The sequence below is a fragment of the Centroberyx affinis genome, unplaced genomic scaffold (genome assembly GCF_046629955.1).
Source record: "Centroberyx affinis isolate AG114_WGS23_722 - 3 ecotype Tasmania unplaced genomic scaffold, CSIRO-AGI_Caff_v1 ptg000995l_1, whole genome shotgun sequence".
Taxonomy (NCBI): Eukaryota; Metazoa; Chordata; class Actinopteri; order Beryciformes; family Berycidae; genus Centroberyx; species Centroberyx affinis.
The window spans coordinates 57,213-83,222 of record NW_027279560.1 but is presented as its reverse complement, the minus strand read 5'-3'; the positions used below and the strand labels follow the sequence as shown (position 1 = coordinate 83,222).

Sequence of the window (26,010 nt, the reverse complement as noted above, 5' to 3'; positions counted from 1 at the left end):
GAGGAGAAATCACTCAGTGGGAAGAGGGAAACTTAATTATTATTATTATTATTTTGGTGTGTTGATACTTGTTGTGTTTAGACCTAGCTGGTGGTTTCTGGGTTTCCACCTGCTGCTGTGGCTGCTTCACTAAAAAGTGAATTTCCTGCCTTAGTGTTCTTCTTCTCTGTCTACCAGGATCCAGCAGGAGAGACCAGACTCTCCTCAACCCAGCTGTGTGTCCATGAAGAGCAAAAGGTCAAAGGAAGACTTTATTAATTTCAAAGATGAACACCATTCTTCTGAAAAGAAGCATGTTGTTCCTAGCATTAAAACATTACTGTATTCATTCAGTTTGCTGAGCATGCATGTTCTTTTTCAGCATCACTCTTCTTCACATACATACAGTAATATATTCACACCTGGGAGCTGCCCAGTATAACCAGTCTGTTACTGTTAGACACTGGGAGCTGCCCAGTATAACCAGTCTGTTACTGTTAGACACTGGGAGCTGCCCAGTATAACCAGTCTGTTACTGTTAGACACTGGGAGCTGCCCAGTATAACCACAGTCTTACTAAGACACTAAGAACTCCACCAGAGCAATATGGGGCTTCAGTTTGGAGGAAGTTGTGGAGGGAGGGAAGAGTGTTTGTCATTTTCTCTCCAGCAACTGTCAGCCTGCTGGTCAAAAGCCGGTCTGTCTAACCTTTTTCTACCATCAGCTCTGCTTTGTCCATCCTGTGTTTCTATCAGGATCCAGCAGGACAGACCAGACTCTCCTGTACCCAGCTGTGTGTCCATGAAGAGTGACCGGTCTATGGATCCTCCTCTTTGCTTCAAACATGGACACCACTCTATTGATAAAAGGTAGAAATGTAAAACTGATGATGAAAATCAGTCATCCGACTCAGTCATGAGATATAAAATTGGTCTGGCCCTTCATACAGTTAGACAGTAAACACTCCTGTGTGATGGTGAGGAGCTTTGATCCTCTGTGTTTTCCAATGTTCCCACAACACCCCGATGTATTGTATTGTATGTCAATATAACACACAGTGAGTCAGCTGGAGCAGCTTCATATCTTCTGTCTTCTCCAAAACAACTGGATGGAGACCATTTCTTCAGAGTTCCAAAAAGGTAAAAAAAAAAAGACCATAAAATTACTACAAACTACAAGCAGAATCCAAGTGTTGTGAAGCCAAACGATCACACTATGGGTCGAAAAGTCCAATATTCACCTCATGATCATGATCTCTAGATTATCTCTTTTTCTGCACTGCGCCAACTGTCACAACAATAGCAAGTAGATGCTGCCTTCAAATGCTAGTGGGAATATTATGGGTAGAGTGTACATGAACGACCCAATAAAGTGATAAATACAAATGTAAAAGTTGAATTTTACATGATACCCAAGATGCCAAGATGTGACATTCTCACTCTGTTTAATTTTTAGGTACCACGTATATAGAACAACTGTTATCCAATAAACTTTGCAGTACAAAATAGCTTTGTACCAATTGGTTTCTAAAATAATCAACAAAAATCAACTTTTGTTTCAGAGTCCATTTTGTTATTTCTGTCTAAAAGGTATTTGAATACACGACAAGTTGTATTTATGACTGTAAAACTCAGAAGTACGAGCTGACGAGGAGCACCTGAAGGCAGCAGGAATCTCTGCAGGGTGACGAGAGCTCAGAGTGAAGAAAATCTAGGAGATAATGAGGTGAATAGCGCTTGGATTCTTAACCATGTCGCAGCGCTTCAATGCATAGAATTAAAGACACGCACCATGGGTCTGTACAGGATCTGTGCTTGTTTTTTACCTTTTTGGACTCTAAATAAATGCTCTCCATTCACTCCAGTTGTTTTGTAGAAGGCTGATATGAAGCTGTGCCAGCTAACTCACTGTGTGTTATACTGACATACAAACTCCACCAGTGTTTCAACTGACATGTGGGGAGGAGATGATGACAACATTTTCATTTGTGTGTTAACTATTCCTTTAAGTGTCCATAACTGTAGAACCTTGAAACATTTGAATCCTGTGCTCTTATGTGAATGAGCAAATTAAAATAAAGTATTTAAAACGTGTGTGTGTGTGTGTGTGTGTGTGTGTGTGTGTGTGTGTGTGTGTGTGTGTGATAATATGACCTAATATGACCTATGACCTAATATCTAATGTTTTGTTTTTTTCCCAGAGTTCACCAGGAGAGGTCAGAGGTTCGCAGTGGTCAGTCTGCCCAGGAGCATCAAACAGACCTGGACTCCATATTTATGGTGTGTAAATGTACAACAACACCTTTTACTTCACCAACAAGTGAAATGCAAAACAAACATTCAGTCTCCATGCTGCACTCTTTAGACCAGCGGGCTTTCAGTCTATGATGGATCTGATGTTGTGTTCCATGATTTTAGTCAGAAAGTTTAATTCATATATTATTCTGTTCCAGCTGCTTGAGGAGAACATCGTCACCTTTGTGAAGAACGAGCTGAAAAGGTTCCAGAGGGTTCTGAGTGCAGATTACCCAGAATGCTCAGAGAGGCAGAGGGAGGATGAGGAGGTGGTGGACGGTGAGGAGGAAGAGCAGAGGAGGAGCAGCAGAAAGGCTTTTCTGAAGATCACACTGCAGTTCCTGAGGAGAATGAAGCAGGAGGAGCTGGCTGACTCTCTGCAGAGCAGTAAGAGGCTTTTAACAGGTTTAACATGATGGAGAGAGGAGATGGTGGAAAATGGGAGATGGATTTCCAAACTCTGTTGTAAATATAAACATTTGTCAAACAAGAATTATTCAATTAAAGATTGAAAGGTAAATGAGCAGAATCTCTCTGGATAATCTGGTAAAATTATTAATTTGTTAATGTGAGTGTAATACGCTGAACACAGTGGTGCACACTGGGAAAAACAAAACAGCACCACACCAGTTGCCTTTCACACTGAGCTGCACACACAGTCAGGACCTGTTTGTCCACTGATGAGCTGAATAGATGTCATGGAGTGGAGATATATAAACATTTACCAGGAAATGTTCACATTTCTCATGTTTACTGAAACATCCACTCATTGATGTTATTTGTTCTTTGTTCTTTCAGAAACTCTTGCTGCCATCTGCCAACGTGAACTCAAATCCAGTGTGAAGGAGAAGTTTCAGTGTGTGTTAGAGGGGATTGTTAAAGCAGGAAACCCAACACTTCTGAAGCAGATCTACACAGAGCTTTACATCACAGAGGGAGGGAGTGGAGAGGTCAATGATGAACATGAGGTCAGACTGATTGAAGCAGCATCCAGGAAACCAGCGAGACCAGAAACACCAATCAAATGTGAAGACATCTTTAAACCCTTACCTGGAAGAGAGAAACCAACTAGAACATTGATGACAAAGGGAGTGGCTGGCATTGGGAAAACAGTCTTAACACAGAAGTTCACTCTGGACTGGGCTGAAGACAAAGCCAACCAGGATATACAGTTCATATTTCCATTCACTTTCCGAGAGCTGAATCTGCTGAAAGGGAAAAAGTACAGCTTGGTGGAACTTCTTCATCACTTCTTTGCTGAGACCAAAGAAGCAGGAATCTGCAGGTTTGACAAGTTCCAGGTTGTGTTCATCTTTGATGGTCTGGATGAGTGTCGAGTTCCTCTAGACTTCAAGAAGAACGAGATCCTGACTGATGTTACAGAGTCGACCTCAGTGGATGTGCTGCTGACAAACCTCATCAAGGGGAAACTGCTTCCCTCTGCTCGCCTCTGGATAACCACACGACCTGCAGCAGCCAATCAGATCCCTCCTGAGTGCGTTGACATGGTGACAGAGGTGAGAGGCTTCACTGACCCACAGAAGGAGGAGTACTTCAGGAAGAGATTCAGATATGAGCAGCAGGCCAGCAGAATCATCTCCCACATCAAGACTTCACGAAGCCTCCACATCATGTGCCACATCCCAGTCTTCTGCTGGATCACTGCTACAGTTCTGGACCATGTGTTGAAAACTAGTGAGAGAGAAGACCTGCCCAAGACCCTGACTGAGATGTACATCCACTTCCTGGTGGTTCAGTCCAAACTGCAGAATGTCAAGTATCATGGGAGAGATGAGACAGATTCACACTGGAATACAGAGAGCAGTAAGATGATTCTCTCTCTGGGAAAACTGGCTTTTGAGCAGCTGGAGAAAGGCAACCTGATCTTCTATGAAGCCGACCTGACAGAGTGTGGCATTGATATCAGAGCAGCCTCAGTGTACTCAGGAGTGTTCACACAGATCTTTAAAGAGGAGCGTGGGCTGTATCAGGACAAGGTGTTCTGCTTTGTCCATCTGAGCATTCAGGAGTTTCTGGCTGCTGTTTATGTCATCGTCTCATTCATCGACTCTGGTGTCAATCTACTGTCAAAACCACAATCAATCTCCAGAGACAAATCTCAGGTAAATCAACTCCATCAGAGTGCTGTGGACAAGGCCTTACAGAGTCCAAATGGACACCTGGACTTGTTCCTCCGCTTCCTCCTGGGTCTTTCACTGCAGACCAATCAGACTCTCCTACGAGGCCTACTGACACAAACAGGAAGTAGCTCACAGACCAATCAGAAAACAGTCCAGTATATCCAAGAGAAGATCAAGAAGAATACCTCTCCAGAGAGAAGCATCAATCTGTTCCACTGTCTGAATGAGCTGAATGACCGTTCTCTAGTGGAGGAGATCCAACAGCACCTGAGATCAGGAAGTCTCTCCACAGTCAAACTCTCCCCTGCTCAGTGGTCGGCTCTGGTCTTCATCTTACTGTCATCAGAAGAAGAGCTGGATGAGTTTGACCTGAAGAAATACTCTGCTTCAGAGGAGGCTCTTCTGAGGCTGCTGCCAGTGGTCAAAGCCTCCAATAAATCTGTGTAAGTGCATAGAAAACTGGATAGATTCAATATGATGTGATCCTTTATACAGGAGAGAAGAAAATATATCAGTTTTTTTTCTCCTTCAGGCTGAGTGTCTGTCAGCTGTCAGAGAGAAGCTGTGAAGCTCTGGCCTCAGTTCTCAGCTCCCAGTCCTCTAGTCTGAGAGAGCTGGACCTGAGTACCAACGACCTGCAGGATTCAGGAGTGAAGCTGCTCTCTGCTGGACTGGGGAGTCCACACTGTAGACTGGAGACTCTCAGGTCAGGATCACTGTTACTGTTCAACAGACCATTTAAATTCTGCTTTACATGCACAAATTGTGTCAAGAACTGAAATGAAAACACAAACCCGATCCTCGGGTGAACTGTAAATATTGCAGACAATTACAGTTTCTGCATTATCATAATTAATTTCAGAGCAGTGTACTAATGAGAAAATCCAACATGTTACTCTTTTTAAACAAGGAGTTTATACTGAGAGCTGGGATCTTTTCAGAAAACTTGTACAAAAGCTTGCAATAGCAATCCTCAGGAATAAACAATCAAACTATTAGTGCTGGGTGATATGGTGCTGCTGAAAATGTTATCACAATTAAAATTTTCATATCAAGCGAGACAGAAACTCAAGACAAAGGAATAAACTGAAAAGGGTCTTAACTTGCTGAATGCCGGTGAACAAAACAGCAGAACAAAAATCCAACATTTCTATATCTCAGGTCAAACAACTGGAGAACTCCAAGACTGAGCAAAGAGCAACTGAGGGAAGCAACTTAAATATCAAACCAAGACAAAGGACACAAAGTGTTTGTTCAGTATGATTGTTTTAATTCTTTTTTGTGAACATTTATTTATTAATTTAATTTATTTTTCATTAATTTATTCATTAGAGCACAGACAGTCCAAACAGACAGATAATAATAATAATAATAATGATAATAATAATAATAATAATAATAATAATAATAACTAGAAAAGGTTACATTTTCTGAAGAAAATTTGTGTAGTTGCTTCAGCAAGAAAGGTTGAATTGAAAGACAGCTGAATTCATTACAAAGACATTAAATGTCTGTAAATTGCGTAAATTGTTGTATTGTAATTTGAAAACTGTGGTTCCTCGGTGGTGGAACGAGTTACCAAACTCCATTCGATCTGTAGAGTCCCTCTCAATCTTTAAGAAAAGGCTAAAGACCCAGCTCTTTAGCGAACACCTTCTCACCTGATGGACTGTAATCACAAAAAAAATAAAAAAATCTTTATCTGCCTCTATGCACTCTATGCATTGCCTCTATGCATTGCCTCTATGCTCTGCCTCGTAGCACCTTTGTCCTGTTAGCTTTATGGCACTTACTCTCGTTCTCTCCTAACTAGATCCTTGCTTGTGTTGTATTAAAATCTCATATGTACGTCGCTTTGGATAAAGGCGTCTGCCAAATGGGAAATTGTAATTGTAAATTTTTCTTATTTTTTCTTATGCAATTTATTTGAAAGCCAAAAGTCCTGTAGTTATCAATACATGAAAGGAAAGTATAGGCCTAATAATGTTTTTAAAGGTTAGTATTAGTATTATATTAGGTGGTATTATGAGTTGTATTAATAGCAGCAGTTGTAATATCAGTAGTAGAACTAATCCAATTAGCAGTAGTCGTAGTATTTGGCCTATCAGTATTAGAAACAAAAGTAGCACTAGTGGTAGTAGTAATAGTAGTAGCAGTAGTAGTTGTTAGTGTGTATGTTACACAGTGAGATACACTGTAGATGGTCATATTTGACTACAGCAAATGACTGGATCACCTTAGAAAAACTTAAGAATAATTAGGTGGCAGTGAGTATAAGAAATGACTAATGGTAAGGGCACAATGTCAGTAGAGTTCCCCCTGGCAGCATAAACATGACACAACAGTACAGGGAGAATCAACAGTGTTGTGAATAGGACACCAGGGGGAGCTCTGCTAACAGTGTCTGTAGAGAAAGGAGAGAAGCCTTCTATCAGTAGTAGTATTTGGACTACCAGTATTAGAAACAGTAAAAGTAGCAATAGAAGGACTTGTAAGTTGCAGTAATAGTGATAGTTACAGTAGTAGTACTTGCACTACTATTTGCAGTAGTAACTGTTACAGTAGTATGTAGTTGCATTAGTACTAGCACAGGTAGCAGCGGTAGTGGCAACAGTAATAGCAGTAATACCATTAGTAATTGTTGTAGAATGAGTAACACAATTCGTAGTAATAGTAGTGGTATTATTGGCAGTAGTAGTTGTAATAGTAACAGTAGTAGTAGTAGTGGAAGAAGTAGTTGTAGCAGTAATAGAGGTACTAGTAGTAGCAGCAGTAGTAGCAGCAGTAGTTGTAATGGAATTAGAAGGGTTAGGCTCAGTCATTGTAGATGTAATGGTAACTACACGTGTGTGTGTGTGTGTGTGTGTGTGTGTGTGTGTGTGTGTGTGTGTGTGTCTTTCTCTCTCTGCCTCTCTCCCTGTCTCCCACCAGTCACCAGGTGTACTCACTCCCTAATCACACATTCTCTACATAAGAAAAAAAAAAAAGACTGTGGAGACTGAGAATTTTTTAAAAGTGGAAACAACTTTTCAGGATCATTTTTTACCAGCAGTTGAGGCTGCAAAAAGGATTCTCTTTTCTATATTATAGATATACATATTTAAGATGAATTGCAGGGTTATAACCAAGGAGGAATAAAGCAGGACATAGAGGACTTTTGTCAAGAAATGTGCTTACAATGACCAAAAGAGTAGATACAGCATCACAGTACCAGAACATATATAAGAACCAGTTACAGAGGAACAATTATTACATATGTCAGTATCTGAAAAATTCATCTTGAATCTGCGAGCTGGTGTGAGGTACTACGGAGGCCGGGAGTGGCCATCGGGAGAAAAACAATTCATGTCGTGGCCACGATTTACTGTAACGTGCGCATGATATGCAATTCGAGCTCTCGTTTTATTTTTTTGTGCACACGAGTTACAATTCGTTCCCTTGATCTGGTTAAAATGAGCCCTTGTTTTGGTTTATTTCCTCTTTACGTGCACACAAATTGCCAAAACGTGCCCTCGAAATAGTGATATTGTGCTCTTGATATATAATATATGAGCTCTTCACAAGCTTATAAAGAGTCAGTGCACATATTGGTGATTATGTTTAAATGTGGCCTGTCCTGGGTGTGTTGCAGCACCTGATTGTGTTTACATGGCCTGAAGGTTAAGTGGCTAAACATGTTGCAATATTTGGGGGATATGCCTATTCAGTGTCGCATAAATTCTTAACAGACAATGGATATTAACATACCAAATCCTTACAAGGCATATCTGCAATACCTAAAAGGTACCTTTAAAGTTGCATTTTTTCCTAAAATACACAGTTTAATGAAATCGAGGGAACGAATTGTATCTTGTGCACACGAATGGACTAAAACATGTGCATGTTATAGTACGTTTTTTGAAGAGATAAAAACATTACTAAAAACAGAGGGCCAACACCAATCAGAATCTGAATGGGGGAGATCAGTTTCCCATTTAAGGGTAATGGGGAGCGTACTGCTATTTTGAGAGGCTAGTTTTGAATTTAAAAAAAAGTTTAGTTGGAGAAATGTTCCAAGGAACCCTGTATGTTTTTAAAGTAGTACAGAGTTTTAAATAGCAAAACCAAGTGGAGCCTGGTACTGAATATTCAACCTTCAGATCCTGAAAGGTGCGTAGGCCATTATCATTGTAAATATCCTTAACACATGTACACCTCTAGTTTCCCATGGAGAAAAAACGAAAGGTGTAGACCCAGAAAGAAGAGAATTGTTATTCCAAATGGGCGATAAAATAAAATAATAAAATATGAAGCTTACATGAGAGGGACAGATGTTTTTCCATTTGCTGCCATACAGATATATTATGAGAGATAATGGGTCCGATGTTGAATTTATTTTTCTTTGGGTGAAATGCACAGAATAGAAAGTCTTGGATTTGTATGGGTGCACAGAGTGAGCTTTCCATACTTCGCCATGGTACATACAATTACAATTACAATTTCACATTTGGCAGACGCTTTTATCCAAAGCGACTTACACATGAGATTTGCATACAACACAAGCAAGTTTCTAGATAGGAGAGAACAACGAGAGTAAGTGCTATAGAGCTAAGTTCTGGTCCAATAGGACATAGGTGCTACGAGGGAGTGCTACAAGCTAAGTTCTGGTCCAACAGGACATAGGTGCTACGAGGGAGTGCTACAAGGTAGTGCTATGAGGTAATGCATAGAGTGCATCAAATTTTTATTTTTTTATTTTTTTATTTTTTATGAAAGGAGGTATTCGCTAAAGAGCTGGGTCTTTAGCCTTTTCTTAAGGATAGAGAGGGATTCTGCGGATCGAATGGAGTTTGGCAACTCGTTCCACCACCGGGGAACCACAGAAGAGAAGAGTCTGGCTAGAGACTTAGGGCCTTGCTGAGGTGGCAGCACCAGGCGCCGCTCCATGGCAGAGCGTAGTGAGCGGGAGGGAGCGTAGACCTGAATGAGGGAGTTCAGGTCGGTCGGAGCCGTTTTGGTTATTGTTTTGTAGGCGAGCATCAAGGACTTGAACTTGATGTGGGCAGCAACTGGGAGCCAGTGGAGGGATATGAATAGCGGAGTGACATGTGCTCTTTTGGGCTGGTTGAAGACCAGACGCGCCGCCGCGTTCTGGATCATCTGCAGAGGTTTGAAAGTACAGGCCGGGAGCCCTGCCAGTAAGGAGTTGCAGTAGTCAAGGCGTGATATTACAAGAGCCTGTACCAGGAGTTGTGCTGCATGCTCAGACAGGTAGGGTCTGATCTTCCTGATATTGTATAGAGCAAATCGGCATGACCGAGTAACAGAAGTCACATGCTCCTTGAAGGTTAGCTGGTCATCAATCATGACACCCAAGTTTCTGGCAGACTTTGTGGGTATGAGCTCAGTTGATTCGAGCTGGATGCTGATTTGTTGTTGTACAGAGGGACTGGCTGGGATGACAAGGAGCTCAGTCTTTGACAAGTTAAGCTGAAGGTGGCGTTCCTTCATCCAAGCCGAGATGTCGGCGAGGCATGCCGATGTCCGCGCCGAGACTGTGGGGTCGTCTGGCGGGAACGACAGGAGGAGCTGGGTATCGTCAGCATATGAATGATAAGAGAAGCCATGTGAGCGGATCACTGCACCCAATGAGGTGGTGTATAATGAAAAGAGAAGGGGTCCAAGCACTGACCCTTGAGGTACCCCTGTGGACAAGTAGTGGGATTTAGACACTTCCCCTCTCCAAGACACTCTGAAGGATCTCCCTGAGAGGTAGGACTCAAACCAGCAGAGGGTAGATCCTGAGAAGCGGAGCTCAGCGAGTGTGGAGGATCAAGCCATATTTTAAAGGGTCTAGATTGAAAAGCCCAGTAATAGAGTTTAAAATTAGGGAGGGAGAGACCACCATATTCTTTAGAGCGTTATAAAGTTAACAGGCTAATCTTCGGCCGTTTCCCTGCCCACAGGAAAGCTCTACAGCAAGAGTCTATATCTTTAAAAAAGGATGTCGAGGGAGCTAATGGAAGCATATTGAGTAGGAAGTTAATTCGGGGCAACACATTCACCTTTATGATAGATGCTCTACCATGAAGAGTGACTTTGAGAAAAGACAAACTGTTTAGATCATCCCTGATTTTCTTCAAAACTATGGAGAAGTTGTCCTTTATAACTAGTGAAAGTTTTGATCTAGTCTGTATCCCCAGATAGATGAACCCCTTGCATTCCCATGATAATGGTAAAGGTGGTGATGCTGCCCTGGCAGCAGAATTTAAAGGCATAAGGATAGGTTTTCCCTAATTGATTATATCTCCTGATAGTGACCCAAAATGCTTGATTAGCAGGAATTGACATGTTGATATGGGATAAATACAACAGTATATCATTGGCATAAAGGGATAAGTGGTGTTTTGACTCCTTTATGTGTATTGGAATGATATGTGGGTGTGGTCTGATCACTTGGGCAAGGGGTTTCAAAGATGGTGCAAACAGGGCGGGGGATAAAGGACAGCCTTGTTTGGTGGCTCTAGATAACACAAATTCAGAGGAACCAGCATGACCAGTCTAAACATATGTAGTGGGAGAAGAAAATAATGTTTGCACCATATATATAAATCTAGACCCGAAACAAAACCGTTTCAATACTGCCCACAGGCAATCCCATTCTAAACGGTCAAAAGCCTTTTCTGCATCTAATGAAAAGACTGCAAAGGGTTGAGTTTGAGTTGAAGTAAAATCAATAATATTAAGAGACGTTGAATATTATCTGATGCCTGATGGACTTTAACCCGCCCGTTCTGGGTGTACTAAAGAGGAGATGCACTTATATAACCTGCTTGACAGCACTTTAGCAAACAGTTTAAAATCTGCATTGAGGATTGACAAAGGTCTATAACTGGAACAGTCTAACGGGTCCTTATTCTTTTTTAACAGTAAGGTTAATTCGAGCTGTTTTCTGATCTCTGTGGAAGGAGCCAGTAGCCAACTAAAAATTGATTGAGTTCGAGAGTGTGGGGCCCCCCAGATCCCACACCACCAGCAGCAGTTCAGGAGGAATATCGTGAAGGCCCGGAGACTTGTTTTTGGGCATTATAGCAATAGCATATTCAACTTCAACTTCATTCAACGTCATACTGCTTGTTTTGAAATCTCTGAACATCAACTTGTTTCAGGTGGGTCTCTTGAAAGAAGGCAATATCTATGTTTTTACATCTGATGTAAAGATATAAATCTGAAGATATTCTAGGCACTTAACCCTTTTGATGGGGGAGTTGAGGCCTCTTGCATTTAGACTGTTAATGTTAAGGGTGACCAAGTAGAAAACAATAAGAACTGGTGATTTGGGTATAAGGCAGAAAAAAACAGAAAAAAGAGGATAAAAAGGGGAAAAATAAAAAAACAGAATGCATGAAGGGACGCTAACAAAGAAATAATGCCGTGTCTGATTGGAGTGTGTGGAAAAATTGTGTATGTATATGCTGTGCGCCACCAGACCTGTAGGTGTCACTACAGCCTGGTTGTATGTAAGATTCTACTTCCTCTATAAGCTCCACCCCCCGAGCAAGTATAAATACTGATCGGTATCTAGTGTCTGGTGAGAGAGATTCATTTAGTTACTAACGCAATGGTCTTCTCCTGTGCACATAAAATAAAGCATAATTGCTATATAAATGTAATCAATGATTATCATTATTATTATTATTATTAATCAACAGCAGTCCACTGAGTGGTTCTTGAAGGATTCCACAACAATATTTGGTGTTGTCAGCAGGAATCACCCATCACCTATTTTAATTGATTGTTTTAATTCAATGCCTTGTGGCATAATTCTTTTGAAGTTCTGTGTTAAACACAAGTAACACAATTTTTACCAGGCCAGTAACTGTAATATGATTGCTGAAAATGACACTACTGCGTTACCAGGAACAGTAATGTGATTATATCCCCAACACTAATTCTCCTTCAGGCTGAGTGTCTGTCAGCTGTCAGAGAGAAGCTGTGAAGCTCTGGCCTCAGTTCTCAGCTCCCAGTCCTCTAGTCTGAGAGAGCTGGACCTGAGTAACAACAACCTGCAGGATTCAGGACTGAAGCTGCTCTCTGCTGGACTGGAGAGTCCACACTGCAGACTGGAGACTCTCAGGTCAGGATAACTGTTACTGTTCAACAGAGCATTTAAATTCTGCTTTACATGCACATTAATGTCAGTGAAAATACCTGAACTGTCATTTTCCTGCTGATGTGATTTTTGAAACCAGCTGAGAAACCAACATTCAGCTCTACTTTCTCTGCTCTGAGAGAATATTTCATAATTTCCTCTCCTCACTGCCTGTGTTGTTGAAACAGAAAATACATTCTGTCACAAACTGAGTCAAGAACTGAAATGAAAACACAAACCTGATCCTTGAGTCAACTGTTAATATATGAGACAATAACAGTTTCTGCAAGTTTACGCAGAGAGCTGGGATCTCTTTCTCAGAAAACCTGTACAAAATCATCAAGAGTAAACAATCAAACTATTAGTGCTGGGTGATATGGATGAAAATGTTATCACGATTACAATTTTCATATCAGGTGATAGATTTTTATCACAATATGTAAAATCACTATTTCTATCTAGTTTAAAGGGTTAATTAATCATTCAAAACACTTCTTTATTGCTAGAATAAAACAAAAAATAAAACAAAAAATAAATAAATGAATAAAAATAGACAACAAATGGGAGTGAAATTGTTTTTCAGTCTTATTTTTCAACACTATAGTCTTATATAATCTTCAAATAAGAATAACAAAACAAAGCAGTGAAAGCCCGTTCTTCCGGTTCTTCCAGTATGACCTGAACGCAGCAGAAACCCAGCAGCCAGCACAGTGATGTAAAAGTGAACTGAGTGGACCGAGGTGCAGAGATAGAAACTCAAGACAAAGAATAAACTGAAAAGAGTCTTTACTTCCAAAATGACAGGGGAACAAAACAGCAAAACAAAAATCCAACTTTTCTTGGTATCTCAGGTCAAACAACTGGAGAACTCCAAGACTGAGCAAAGAGCAACTGAGGGAAGCAACTTAAATATCAAACCAAGACAAAGGACACAAACTGTTTGTTCAGTATTAATTGTTTTAATTAAATGCCTTGTGCCATAATTCTTTTGAAGTTCTGTGTTAAGCGCAAGTAATGCAATTTTTACCAGGCCAGTAGCTGTAATGTCATTGCTGAAAATTAGACAGTAGTGCGTTACACTACTGCGTTAACAGCAATGTGATTATATCCCCAACACTGTTTTTAAAGTTCTTGTTTGTCTTCATCACTAATTCTCCTCCAGGCTGAGTGTCTCTCAGCTGTCAGAGAGAAGCTGTGAAGCTCTGGCCTCAGTTCTCAGCTCCCAGTCCTCTAGTCTGAGAGAGCTGGACCTGAGTACCAACGACCTGCAGGATTCAGGAGTGAAGCTGCTCTCTGCTGGACTGGGGAGTCCACACTGCAGACTGGAGACTCTCAGGTCAGGATTACTGTTACTGTTCAACAGACCATTTAAATTCTGCTTTACATGCACCTTAATATCAGAGAAAATACTTGAACTCTCATTTTCTTGTTGATGTGATTTTTTAAACCAGCTGAGAAACCAACATTTAGGTCTACTTTCTCTCCTCTGAGAGAATATTTCATTATTTCCTCTCCTCACTGCCTCTGTTGTTGAAACAGAAAATAAATTCTGTCACAAATTGAAGAAAAAGAACTGAAATTAAAATACAAAACCTGATCCTTAGGTCAGCTGTTAATATTGGAGACAATTACACTTTCTGCATTATCATAATTAATTTCATAGCAGTGCACTAATGAGAAAATCCAACATGTAACAACAACATGGAGTTTACAGTGAGAGCTGTGATCTTTTCAGAAAAGCTGTGGAAAAGCTTGGAAAAGCAATCCTTAAGAATAAACTAACTGTTAGCTCTGGGTGATATGGCTGAAAATGTTTTCACAATTACAATGTTCATATCAGGCGATAGAATTTTATCACAATATGTAAAATCACTGTTTCTGTCAAGTTTAAAGGGTTTTTTCCTGAATAAAACTTCCATTCATTTAAAACACTTTTTTATTGCTAGAATAAAACTAAATAAAGCTATAAACAAAACTTTAAAAAAAAAAACAGAAAACAGGCGGGAGTGAAACTGTTTTTCAGTCTTATTTTTCAACACTATAGTCTTATATAATTTTTAAATAAGAATAACGAAACAAAGCAGTGAAAACCCGTTCTTCCGGTTCTTCCAGTATGACCTGAACACAGCAGAAACCCAGCAGCCAGCACAGTGATGTAAAAGTGAACTGAGTGGACCGAGGTGCAGAGACAGAAACTCAAGACAAAGAATAAACTGAAAAGAGTCTTTACTTCCAAAATGCTGGTGAACAAAACAGCCAAACAAAAGTCCAACTTTTCTTAGCATCTCAGGTCAAACAACTGGAGAACTCCAAGAGTGAGCAAAGCGCAACTGAGGGAAGCAACTTAAATATCAAACCAAGACAAAGGACAGAGCAACTGAGGGAAGCAACTTAAATATCAAATCTAGGCTGCGGTCGAATAGTCAAAGAAATACGTCCTAACTCCTATTCCTAACCACTTTTCCTTGACCTCGTTGGAAACCGTCATGAGGTCAAGGAAAGATGTGAAGGAAAATTCATAAGGACTTAGGAAAAGACAACCGCGGTGCTAAGAGAATCCGGCTGCACTTACACTAGGCAATGTAATTATGCGACGGCGGACGTTAATGACGTGGGTCTGCCGTGGTGAAACTACAATGTTCTGAAGATGGACGACTAAAAGCGCATCTTAGATACTTCGCCCCGTGCGTTCTTACCGTGTTGTTTAATGCAGGCTATATAAAAAAAATATTACTCCATCACCAAGGTTGGAATTGAAATAAAAAAGGAATATAGGCTACCAGTCACAAAAGTGAAACGAAATGGTTGTCACATTGAGAATGGTTGCTCATCACCCTCCTGTCCACTCATATTTATCGACATGAATCCCAATTAGTATGATTGCATGAAAATAATTGTTAAATTCATGCAAGATAGGCATAACATGTTAGGCCTACAAATCTACTACTGTACATATCATCATTCTTAAGTTTCAAACATGTTGAATTAAAAACATCATCTGGCTAAAAACGTCTCATGTCCCTTTTTCTTGAAAGACAGGCTTCTGTGTTCTGGTTAATATGCTGATCATGATCTGATTATAAGCCTATGCATATAATAGCTTAAGAACCACCACACAACTCAGTAAACACCTTGAAATGTTGACTTTATTGTGCTTTGAAGTTGTTCTGGCTGAGACAGGTCTTTATTAAGGCAAGGATTTCAGCATCTGTGACTGAAGTAAAATTAATTAATGATATTCCTAAAGGCTGCAATACAACAACGCTCAGAATGAAGAAATAACTAATGTGCGCACAAGGTGATTTTTCTTATCTTTTTTTTTTTAAATCTTTTTCTTATCTTTTTTTATCTCTTTTTATTATCACAAGATAATAACTTGTTCCCACAAGATAATTAACTTGTACGCACAAGATTAAAAAAAATATCACCGTTCGTAAACTTGAGACCCTTATCTCTTTAAATGATTTTAAACTTAGAATAATGGGAATGGTCACTGTTAGCTGCAGTTGCTTCGCCTAACAAACACTTGATTAAATATTGCTGCCTTGTTTTTGTTTATGCACTTTATTATGTAATGTATTCTTGTCGTACCTATTGTTGCTGTTGTGATTTGATGTTGTTGTCCTGTTATGTGTTTGTTGCTGCTATTTGACCCTGTCTTGGCTAGGTCTTACTTGTAAAAGAGGTTTTAATCTCAATGTGACTTCCTAGTTAAATAAACGTTATATATATATATATATAGGTTGAAAATAACTGGAATTATACAGAGGAACTCTGCTGTGGTCGTTATTGAAAGTTATCAAGCTGCTTTTATTTTGAAATCAAGGAAAATTGAACTGAGATAATTATCAATATCATTTTATCACCCAACACAAACTATATATCACTGGAAGAAAATGCAATAATATGTATCTGTTTGTTGCTTGTGTGTGTGTGTGTGTGTGTGTGTGTGTGTGTGCAGGCTGTCAGGCTGTCTGCTCACAGAGGAAGGCTGTGCTTCTCTGGCCTCAGCTCTGAGCTCCAACCCCTCCCATCTGAGAGAGTTGGACCTGAGCTACAATCATCCAGGAGCCTCAGGAGTGAAGCTGCTCTCTGCTGGACTGGAGGATCCACACTGGAGACTGGACTCTCTCAGGTATGGAGAGGCAACGTCTGCTAGAAGGCTGAGAGTCACACACATTTTCTCTGTCACACTGAGAAGCTGAGGAATACTGTGTGACGACCCCTGCCCAATTTGTCACAACCTGGCTCGTAAGGCCATGACAAAGCGGGAGACACACCGTTTTCGAAAGTTAAACAAAGTAACAAAGTATCAAACTGAAACCAATTAAACTCATACAAAAGCATATGGAGTGTGGAGGTCAGTGGAATCAGTAGTGTAGGGTGTGCATGAGTGCAGGTAGTGCGTGAGTGTTGAGAGGTGCATATAAACAAAGTAAAAGAAAGAACCAAAGAGAAATTAAAGCAGCCACAACCAACCGGAAGCCTGCAGGGAAGACAGAGAGAGAGAGAGAGGGAGACGTTAAACCAGATATAGACTGGAGACACCGGGCCCAGGTGTTCCCAGTTGACACTGATGATCCCCTGCCCCTCCCACCGGGTATCTGAAAAACAGGTAGTTAAGACAGATGGCAGGAAAGGGCAGGGGTCGTCACACCCCCGCCCCATAAAGACGGGATCCCAAAGGGATCCCCACAGTACAGGGATTCACATTACAAATGCAGCACAATGAGTGGTCAACAACAATTACCCATACCCAACACAAGGAAATCTCCATATTACCCACACTGTCCCACCACCCTCCTGACACCTCAGCAACTGGATCCTAGAAGCAAATTAAGAGGGAAAGAGAGAGCGCAAAACAAAACAGGCACTGATGGAGACCCCAAAAAGAGCATAGGCAATTAACCCACTGACACTGGCCCCCCTTTATACTGGCGTACATTAGAATTTACCCTGTCATCACGGGAGCGCGCATCACAAAAGTTACCTTTATGCGTCAGGACATAATCGTCAGCTAAAGCTGCTGCTTCCAGAACATTAGTGACTTTATGCTCATTCAAATACATAGCAATACGATCTGGAATGGAATTTTTAAATTGTTCCAAAACGATCAAATCACACAGACCGTCAAAAGAGGTTACTCCTGCAGCAGAACACCAACGATTAAAATGAGATGACAAGTCCCGAGCAAATTCAACATTAGTTTGTTTATCTACCCGTTTCCAGGACCGAAAGCGCTGGCGGTACGCTTCGGGGACCAACTCATAGGCTTTCAAGACCGCGGCTTTCACTTTCCCATAATTTAAACTATCAACTGCACTCAGTGCAGAATAGGCGGCCTGGGCCTTACCAGTTAACATGCACTGGAGCAACAACGTGCGCTCCGAATCTGGCCAACCCCTCACATCAGCCACACGTTCAAATAGAGAGAAAAAAGTATCAGGATCTCTCATTAAATACAGGCACCAGACGCAAACTACTGCTGATATCAAACTTACCCTGAACCGACTGTCCTCGAGGTGGCAACATTTACCTTCTCTTCGGACCACAACGAATAACCTCCTCAAGAAAAGAACAAATCCTACTATCAACCTTAGCTGCAACATGGTGCGTCTCCCAACCAAACAAAACCCAACCCAGCCAAACTCGCACCAGGACCAAATCAACAAATCAGTGCGTACTCAGCGCACCAACCAAATCAAGAGACGGACGAGCCCCCAATTACCATGGCTCATGCTATCCGCTAGAGAGGTAATACAGGAGAGCACGGGGTTCAGCCCAAACGATCTTGTGTTCGGGCACACAGTGCGCGGCCCGCTTGCGGTTTTACAGGCGGATTGGAAAGAGGCTGACCTGCCTGTAAATCTTTTGGATTATGTGAATGGGTTTAGGCAGCGCCTTTACGCAGCAGGCGAGTTAGTGCGGGAGAAATTGGCAACTGCACAGTCAAGAATGAAAAAACTTCATGATCCTAGGGCAGAGCGTCGTGAGTTTAGCCCTGGAGATCAGGTTTTGGCTCTCCTCCCTATCGTGGGCTCTCCATTCCAGGCAAAATTTAGGGGTCCTTACTCTATTTTGAATAAATTGTCTGAACAAAACTACGTGATTGCAACTCCTGATCGCAGAAAAGTTACTCAGCTGTGTCATGTAAATTTGTTGAAGCCGTACTACTCCTGTGCTGTGACTGGTGCTGCCGGACTGTGCGTGGGGGGTTCCGGGGTACAGGTTAGTCCTGCTCTTTCGGTGGGGACCAGGTCGACTGCCCAGGGGCACGCTGTGGCAGAGCGTGGTGGGGAGGACGCCCGGGGTTTGGATGATCCTATTGTGTGCGGTCGGCTGAAAAATTCTGAATCTCTGCGTAATTTGGATGCGTTGGTGGGGCATTTACCCGTGCCCAGGCGAAGTGAATTGGTCGACCTGATCAACAAATATTCCTCTTTGTTTGGGGATACGCCGTCTCGCACTCATTTGTTGGAGCATGATACTGATGTGGGGAATGCTAAACCAATTCAGCAGCGTTTTTACAGAGTGTCATCTGAGAAACGTAAGGTGTTAGATGCTGAGGTAGACTACATGTTGCGGAATGACATTGCTGTGCCTTCTTCCTCCAGTTGGGCATCTCCCAGTCTGCTTGTCGAAAAAGCAGATAAAACTCCACATTTTTGCCATGACTACCGCAAAGTAAATGACATCACTAAGCCTGATTCTTTTCCTCTGCCGCGCATGGAGGACTGCATAGATCAAGTGGGTCCTGCCAAGTTTGTGAGTAAATTTGATTTGTTAAAAGGGTATTGGCAGGTCCCACTCTCTGCGCATGCACGTGAAATCTCGGCTTTCATTACTCCATCCGGGCTGTACGAGTATACGGTAATGAGTTTCGGACTCAGGAATGCGCCGGCAACATTCCAACGTTTGATGAACATGGTGGTCTCGGGGTTGGAGGGGTGCGCGGTATATTTGGATGACGTGGTGATTTACAGCGACTTGTGGGATGCGCATGTTCGGCGGATTAGGGCCCTGTTCGATCGCCTGGCCGAGGCGCGTCTCACTGTTAATCTGGCAAAGTGTGAGTTTGCCAAGGCGACAGTGACTTATCTTGGCAGGGTGGTCGGACAGGGTCAGGTGCATCCTGTGCGCGAAAAGGTGCGGGCAGTGGAGGAGTATGCTCCCCCCACGACTAAGAAGGATTTGATGCGGTTTCTTGGCCTTATTGGCTATTACCGTAGTTTTTGTAAGAATTTTTCCACCATGGTTCGGCCGTTAACTGATTTGCTTAAAGCACTGCGAAATTTGTGTGGTCCCCCAAGTGTCAAAGTGCATTTGCATACGTTAAAATCTTGTTGTGTTCAGCCCCTGTGCTAGCTACACCGCACCTGGATGATCCTTTCAACCTCCAGGTGGATGCCAGTAATGTGGGTGACGGCGCAGTTTTGTTGCAGGAAGGCAAGGATGGCATTGATAGACCTGTTTGCTACTTCTCAAGGAAATGTAATTCCTATCAGCTTAACTATTCAGTGATTGAGAAGGAGGCTTTGGCTCTGATTTGGTATTTACAGTATTTCGAAGTTTACATTGGCACAGGAGGTATACCGACCACAACCCCTTGACCTTCCTGAACTCATTGCGCTGTCCTAACCAGAGGCTGATGCGCTGGTCTCTGTTGCTCCAGGCCTATAAGTTGGATATTAGATACATTAAGGGTAAAGAGAATATTGTGGCAGACGCCTTGTCCCGTGTCCCGGTGGGTTAATTGCCTATGCTCTTTTTGGGGTCTCCATCAGTGCCTGTTTTGTTTTGCGCTCTCTCTTTCCCTCTTAATTTGCTTCTAGGATCCAGTTGCTGAGGTGTCAGGAGGGTGGTGGGACAGTGTGGGTAATGTGGAGATTTCCTTGTGTTGGGTATGGGTAATTGTTGTTGACCACTCATTGTGCTGCATTTGTAATGTGAATCCCTGTACTGTGGGGATCCCTTTGGGACCCTTCTTTATGGGGGGGGGGGGGGGGGTGACGACCCCTGCCCTTTCCTGCCATCTGTCTTAACTACCTGTTTTTCAGATACCCGGTGGGAGGGGCAGGGGATCATCAGTGTCAACTGGGAACACCTGGGCCCGGTGTCTCCAGTCTATATCTGGTTTAACGTCTCCCTCTCTCTCTCTCTCTTCCCTGCAGGCTACCGGTTGGTTGTGGCTGCTTTAGTTTCTCTTTGGTTCTTTCTTTTACTTTGTTTATATGCACCTCTCAACACTCACGTACTACCTGCACTCATGCACACCCTACACTACTGATTCCACTGACCTCCACACTCCATATGCTTTTGTATGAGTTTAATTGGTTTCAGTTTGATAAATAAATTACTTTGTTTAACTTTCGAAAACGGTGTGTCTCCCGCTTTGTCATGGCCTTACGAGCCAGGTTGTGACAACTGTTTAATGTGTAAGGGAGGATATGAGTGGAAATCCTTCATATTGAAGGTTATTAAATGTCCATGTTTCCATCATCAAAGAGAATCTGCTTGTCTGACTTTGTTTATTCCCCAGTGTGGACCATGGTGGAGTGCAGAGATTGAAACCAGGTCTGAGGAAGTGTAAGTGTGTATTTAGTTTGATTCATGAAAACAAAGCAACACACATTCAACTACTGAGATAGAAAGTCCATCTACACCACAGCATGTGACGTCCATTCATTCAGATCCTACTGTGAATCAGGATGATGGCTGACATCATGTGACATCATCAAACTGCTGAGAAATTAATTATCAAACTGTCAATAAATCAATAAATAACCAGCTGTGTTAGACCCGCAAACATAACAACATCCCACAAACGTAATAAACCACAAACCTAATACAAATCTGCAGCTTTTAATGTAATAATCCCACTAACGTAATAAGTTTCCCACAAATGTAATAGCAGTTTCCTACCACAAACCCTAGTAACCCTATACAAAAGCTTCAGTATGAATTTGCTCAACAGTTTCAGAACACTGATATCTGTGTCATGATTTGTGTCTATATCAAGATGTTCAGACAACGGATGTCTGATATAGATCCTGGGAAGGGGTCTTCCAGTTAATTCTCTGAACAGTGGAGACACTTTTGTCTGGGAAATTTTCAGTTAGGTACAGGGGAATTCATATTCTCTCCTGCATTCACTGACATTAATTTAAGCTCACCTGATGTCAGTCATTAATCATTTGCAAGCCTTTAATTTTCAGTCTTAAGACTGTCTTAAATCTTGAGAAATGTTTCCTTTTCATTATTTCAAAGAATGAAAGACTGTTCAAAATACATATTCAAGTTTTTGGCTTTTGATATGCAGACATATTTTATTTAAATGGTTCAAACATAGGCTACTATTGTGTTTAAAGGGATACTCCACCCAAAACATGATTCTACCTCATTTTCACTCTCTTTTGGACCCAATAAACTCATCCAGACAGTTTTTAGAATCGTTAATTGTTTCTAAAGAATAAAGATTAAAGATTCTATTCATTGTTAGCAAAAAGTTAGCATGTAGAAGTTAAACGTATCTTTGTAAAGAAAAAACAATTCTAAAAAATGAGTTTACTGGCTCCAAACAGGAATGAAAATGAGGTATAATCATGTTCTGGGTGGAGTATCCCTTTAATGGGGATAAATAATATCCAGCTGTTACTGACAATCAATACTTTACATTCTTTACTTGTGCATAGTTTAATTGTATATCAGGTGAGTTTGTACTGAAACTTTTGTATAGGGTTAAGTATGATTCGTTGTAAATCTTTCATTGCTAGAGTGACATGATACTGTTTTTGCCTCTCCTGAGATTTTTTACACTTGGCTTTGTAATAAAACCTGGAATAAATCTGGAATTAATATGATGGGACAACACTTGATCAGTCTAAACAGGCAAGAACCTAAAGGACAAGAATATGTGGGAAGAAAATGTCATTGGCTGTTGAATACATTTAGTGTTAACAACATGTATAAGATGCATATTTTGATTATATTAGTGATTTCTTACATTTGTGGGAAGTTATTACAATTTTGAAAGCTGAAGATTTTCACCTTCCCGCAGACGTAACAAATCCCTGCAAACGTAATAGTTATTACGTGACATATTACGTTTGTGGTAGGCAACTGCTATTACGTTTGTGGGAAACTTATTACGTTAGTGGGATGTTGTTACGTTTGCGGGTCTAACAAGGTGTATTAGATGAGAATCTCCCTGTATGTCTTGTATGTGACTGGCCTGAACAAAATGAATTTCCACATGTGGACAATAAAGGCATTCTATTCTATTCTATTCTATTCTATTCTAAGCTGCTGCTGTATTGTGTCTTGTTCTCTCATCAGATGCCTGTGAACTCACACTGGACCCAAACACAGCAAACAGAAACCTCTTCCTGTCTGAAGACAACAGAAAGGTGACAGCAGTGACAGAGGAGCAGCCATATCCTGATCACCCAGAGAGATTTGACTACTGGCCTCAGCTGCTGTGTAGAAATGGTCTGACTGGTCGCTGTTACTGGGAGGTCGAGTGGGAAGGAGAGGTTTCTATAGGAGTGACTTACAGAGGATTCAGAAGGAGAGGAGAGGGTGATGACTGCAGGATTGGATGGAATGAAAAGTCCTGGAGTCTGTTCTGTTCTGATGATGGTTACTCTTTCTGGCACAATAACAGAGAAACAGAAATATGTTCCCTCTCCTCCTTGGACTCTCACAGAGTAGCAGTGTATCTGGACTGGCCTGCTGGCTCTCTGTCCTTCTACAGAGTTTCCTCTGACACACTGATCCACATCCACACCTTCCACTCCACATTCACTGAACCACTCTACCCTGGGTTTAGGCTTTGGTCTGGTTCCTCAGTGTCTCTTGTCAGATAGAGGAGGGAGAGAGAAACACTCACACTGCTGACTAAACACAGCTGCTGAGATGACAGTTCACTCTGTACAGGATCTCACACACACACACACACACCTTAAAGTGAGAATAAAAACATTTTCATATAGGTTTACTGCTCATTTAATTGTAAACAACATGATGCATCAGTCACTGTAACAGAGTGGATTGTATGTGAACAGTAACTGAACAAAGTTTTAATATCACATGGACAACAACAGACATTTGATTTGGAAAATGAAATTAATCAGATATTTCACTGGACAGAATCAAGTTATTGTTTTTCATCAGTTATTGATGATTGACAAGTTAAAATATTTTCCCTTTGAATCTTTGTTTTATTTGATCAATCTTTCTTCTCCAAGCTGAACATCTATCTTGTTTTCTACAGGAATAAAGGTTAAATGCTTGCTCTTTTCAAGCAAGCATTGTTTTAAACATAATTTGTTGACTTTAACAATTACAATTTACAATTACAATTTCACATTTGGCAGACGCTTTTATCCAAAGTGACTTACACATGAGATTTTCATACAACACAAGCAAGGTTACCCGGGCCATTAGGTGAGAACATATTCGCTAAAGAGCTGGGTCTTTAGCCTTTTCTTAAGGATTGAGAGGGACTCTGTGGATCGAATGGAGTTTGGTAACTCGTTCCACCACCGGGGAACCACAGAAGAGAAGAGTCTGGCTAGAGACTTAGGGCCTTGCTGTGGTGGCAGCATCAGGCGCCGCTCCTTGGCAGAGCGTAGTGAGCGGGAGGGAGCATAGACCTGAATGAGGGAGTTCAGGTAGGTCGGAGCCATTTTGGTTATTGTTTTGTAGGCGAGCATCAAGGACTTGAACTTGATGCGGGCAGCACCTGGGAGCCAGTGGAGGGTTCTGGATCATCTGCAGAGGTTTGAACGTACAGGCCGGGAGCCCTGCCAGTAAGGAGTTGCAGTAGTCAAGGCGTGATATTACAAGAGCCTGTACCAGGAGTTGTGCTGCATGCTCAGACAGGTAGATTTCCACAACAAAGCAACAGATAGAGGGCGTGACCCGCATCAGCTGACCCACCTATCGAAACTCAGAGAGTGAAAGCAGGAAGTGCTCAGCCACAACAAAGCCTGACAACAGCCTAAGTCCAAATCTAACCCAGAAACAAAGATTCTAAACTCTTACTGACCGACTGCTGTTTCCTATGTCCTAGATCCGAGCTTGTTCTGCTTTGGAGCTCAGTTCAATCTCTCTTTTTAAGAGTTTAGTGAAAATCCCGCCCCTTTCAGATTTCCACAACAAAGCAACAGATAGAGGGCGTGACCCGCGTCAGCTGACCCACCTATCGAAACTCAGAGAGTGAAACCAGGAAGTGCTCAGCCACAACAAAGCCTGACAACAGCCTAAGTCCAAATCTAACCCAGAAACAAAGATTCTAAACTCTTACTGACCGACTGCTGTTTCCTATGTCCTATATCCGAGCTTGTACATAATATGTAATTATTTTTGCCTTAAAATAAACCAGTGCATTGCTTGCTTTGTTTGAAGACGTCACGGATGCTCTGATTTACATATTTATGTTAAGTATCTAGAATTATGAAAAAATAAAACAAAAAATGATTGATTTTTAATATATGTGCAAGAACATGACTTTCCATGAAATTTATTGTCAGCCAACTACCAGTTGATTCCCAATGAGATTAAGAATCTCTTTTTTGAGGGAGACCTCGTCAAGAAAGCAGCATCATGACAAACATACAAGTAACAAACAACATACAACAATATGAGAAACCAAAATACAAAGTGACATTGAAGAAATGCAGTCAGATTTTTTGTAGTATGTAAGTGCTCATTTTCTAGTCTCTTCCGATTTGTTTTAGTCTCTTACCTTGTTTTTTTATATTTTTCTATGACTATATTGTACCTTTGGCTATACTGTAACGTACACGCTGGAAGCTACTGTACACCAGAATTTCCTTCGGGATCAATAAAGTATCTATCATTTCATAAATCCTGTTTTACATTTTTTGGAACTTTGTCAACTTATCCTAACGTGATGGCTGCTACCCTAAATAGAGGGCACCGCCTTTAGTAGGCAGGTCATTGGAACTGATTAGCAGTTCACTCCCCTCATAAGGACAAGTGTGTCCGTCAGCCTTCCTTTGTTTGAGCTTGACAAAGTTTTGGTGTGTAGGGTACCTCTCCTTGTTCTGCAATACAGTTGATGCAGGTAATGTAAGTCTAGGATTGAGAATGGGAAATTGTAATATTTAGTTCGTAGTCTTATATTGTTTTAGTGATTCCGATTTTAGGGTGGCTTTGTCCATCGGTGATTCCTGTGTGGCCTGTGCTGTAGCCCAGTGGTTATGAGGTAGGCTGTGAGTTTATTACTCCTGCCCCTCCATAACATTCATACATGAATTTGTTACCAATATGCACATGTCCAATACTGCAGGTGTGCTCCTATGGTGAGGATTCAGACTGGTCCTGTGCTGTAGGCCTATGACGGAGGTTCCAGACAGTGCAGTGGTAGGCCAGTCACCCTTTCCTGTCTCACACAAACCATAGCCTACACTACCGTTCAGGTAACCTACTGGTAGTGGTA

At 41.5% G+C, this 26,010-nt stretch overlaps 1 protein-coding gene across 1 annotated transcript; it reads left to right on the top strand.

Annotated features, from left to right (window-relative positions):
• The first annotated feature begins 740 nt into the window (after positions 1 to 740).
• Positions 741 to 23,680, top strand: LOC139646580 (NLR family CARD domain-containing protein 3-like). Its single transcript, XM_071522484.1, has 8 exons — positions 741 to 848; positions 2,180 to 2,258; positions 2,432 to 2,660; positions 3,072 to 4,857; positions 4,947 to 5,120; positions 12,357 to 12,530; positions 21,085 to 21,131; positions 22,881 to 23,680. The coding sequence occupies exons 1-8, from the start codon at positions 781 to 783 to the stop codon at positions 23,408 to 23,410; spliced, it is 3,087 nt and encodes a 1,028-aa protein (XP_071378585.1). The 5' UTR covers positions 741 to 780; the 3' UTR covers positions 23,411 to 23,680.
• Positions 23,681 to 26,010: the final 2,330 nt, after the last annotated feature.

Excerpts from the sequence above, each read along its gene's own strand:
- LOC139646580 (XM_071522484.1), top strand. The coding sequence starts at position 781 with ATGAAGAGTGACCGGTCTATGGATCCTCCTCTTTGCTTCAAACATGGA. Across the intron at positions 849-2,179 it reads CACCACTCTATTGATAAAAG|AGTTCACCAGGAGAGGTCAG; the intron begins GTAGAAATGTAA and ends TTTTTTTCCCAG. Across the intron at positions 2,661-3,071 it reads GGCTGACTCTCTGCAGAGCA|AAACTCTTGCTGCCATCTGC; the intron begins GTAAGAGGCTTT and ends TTGTTCTTTCAG.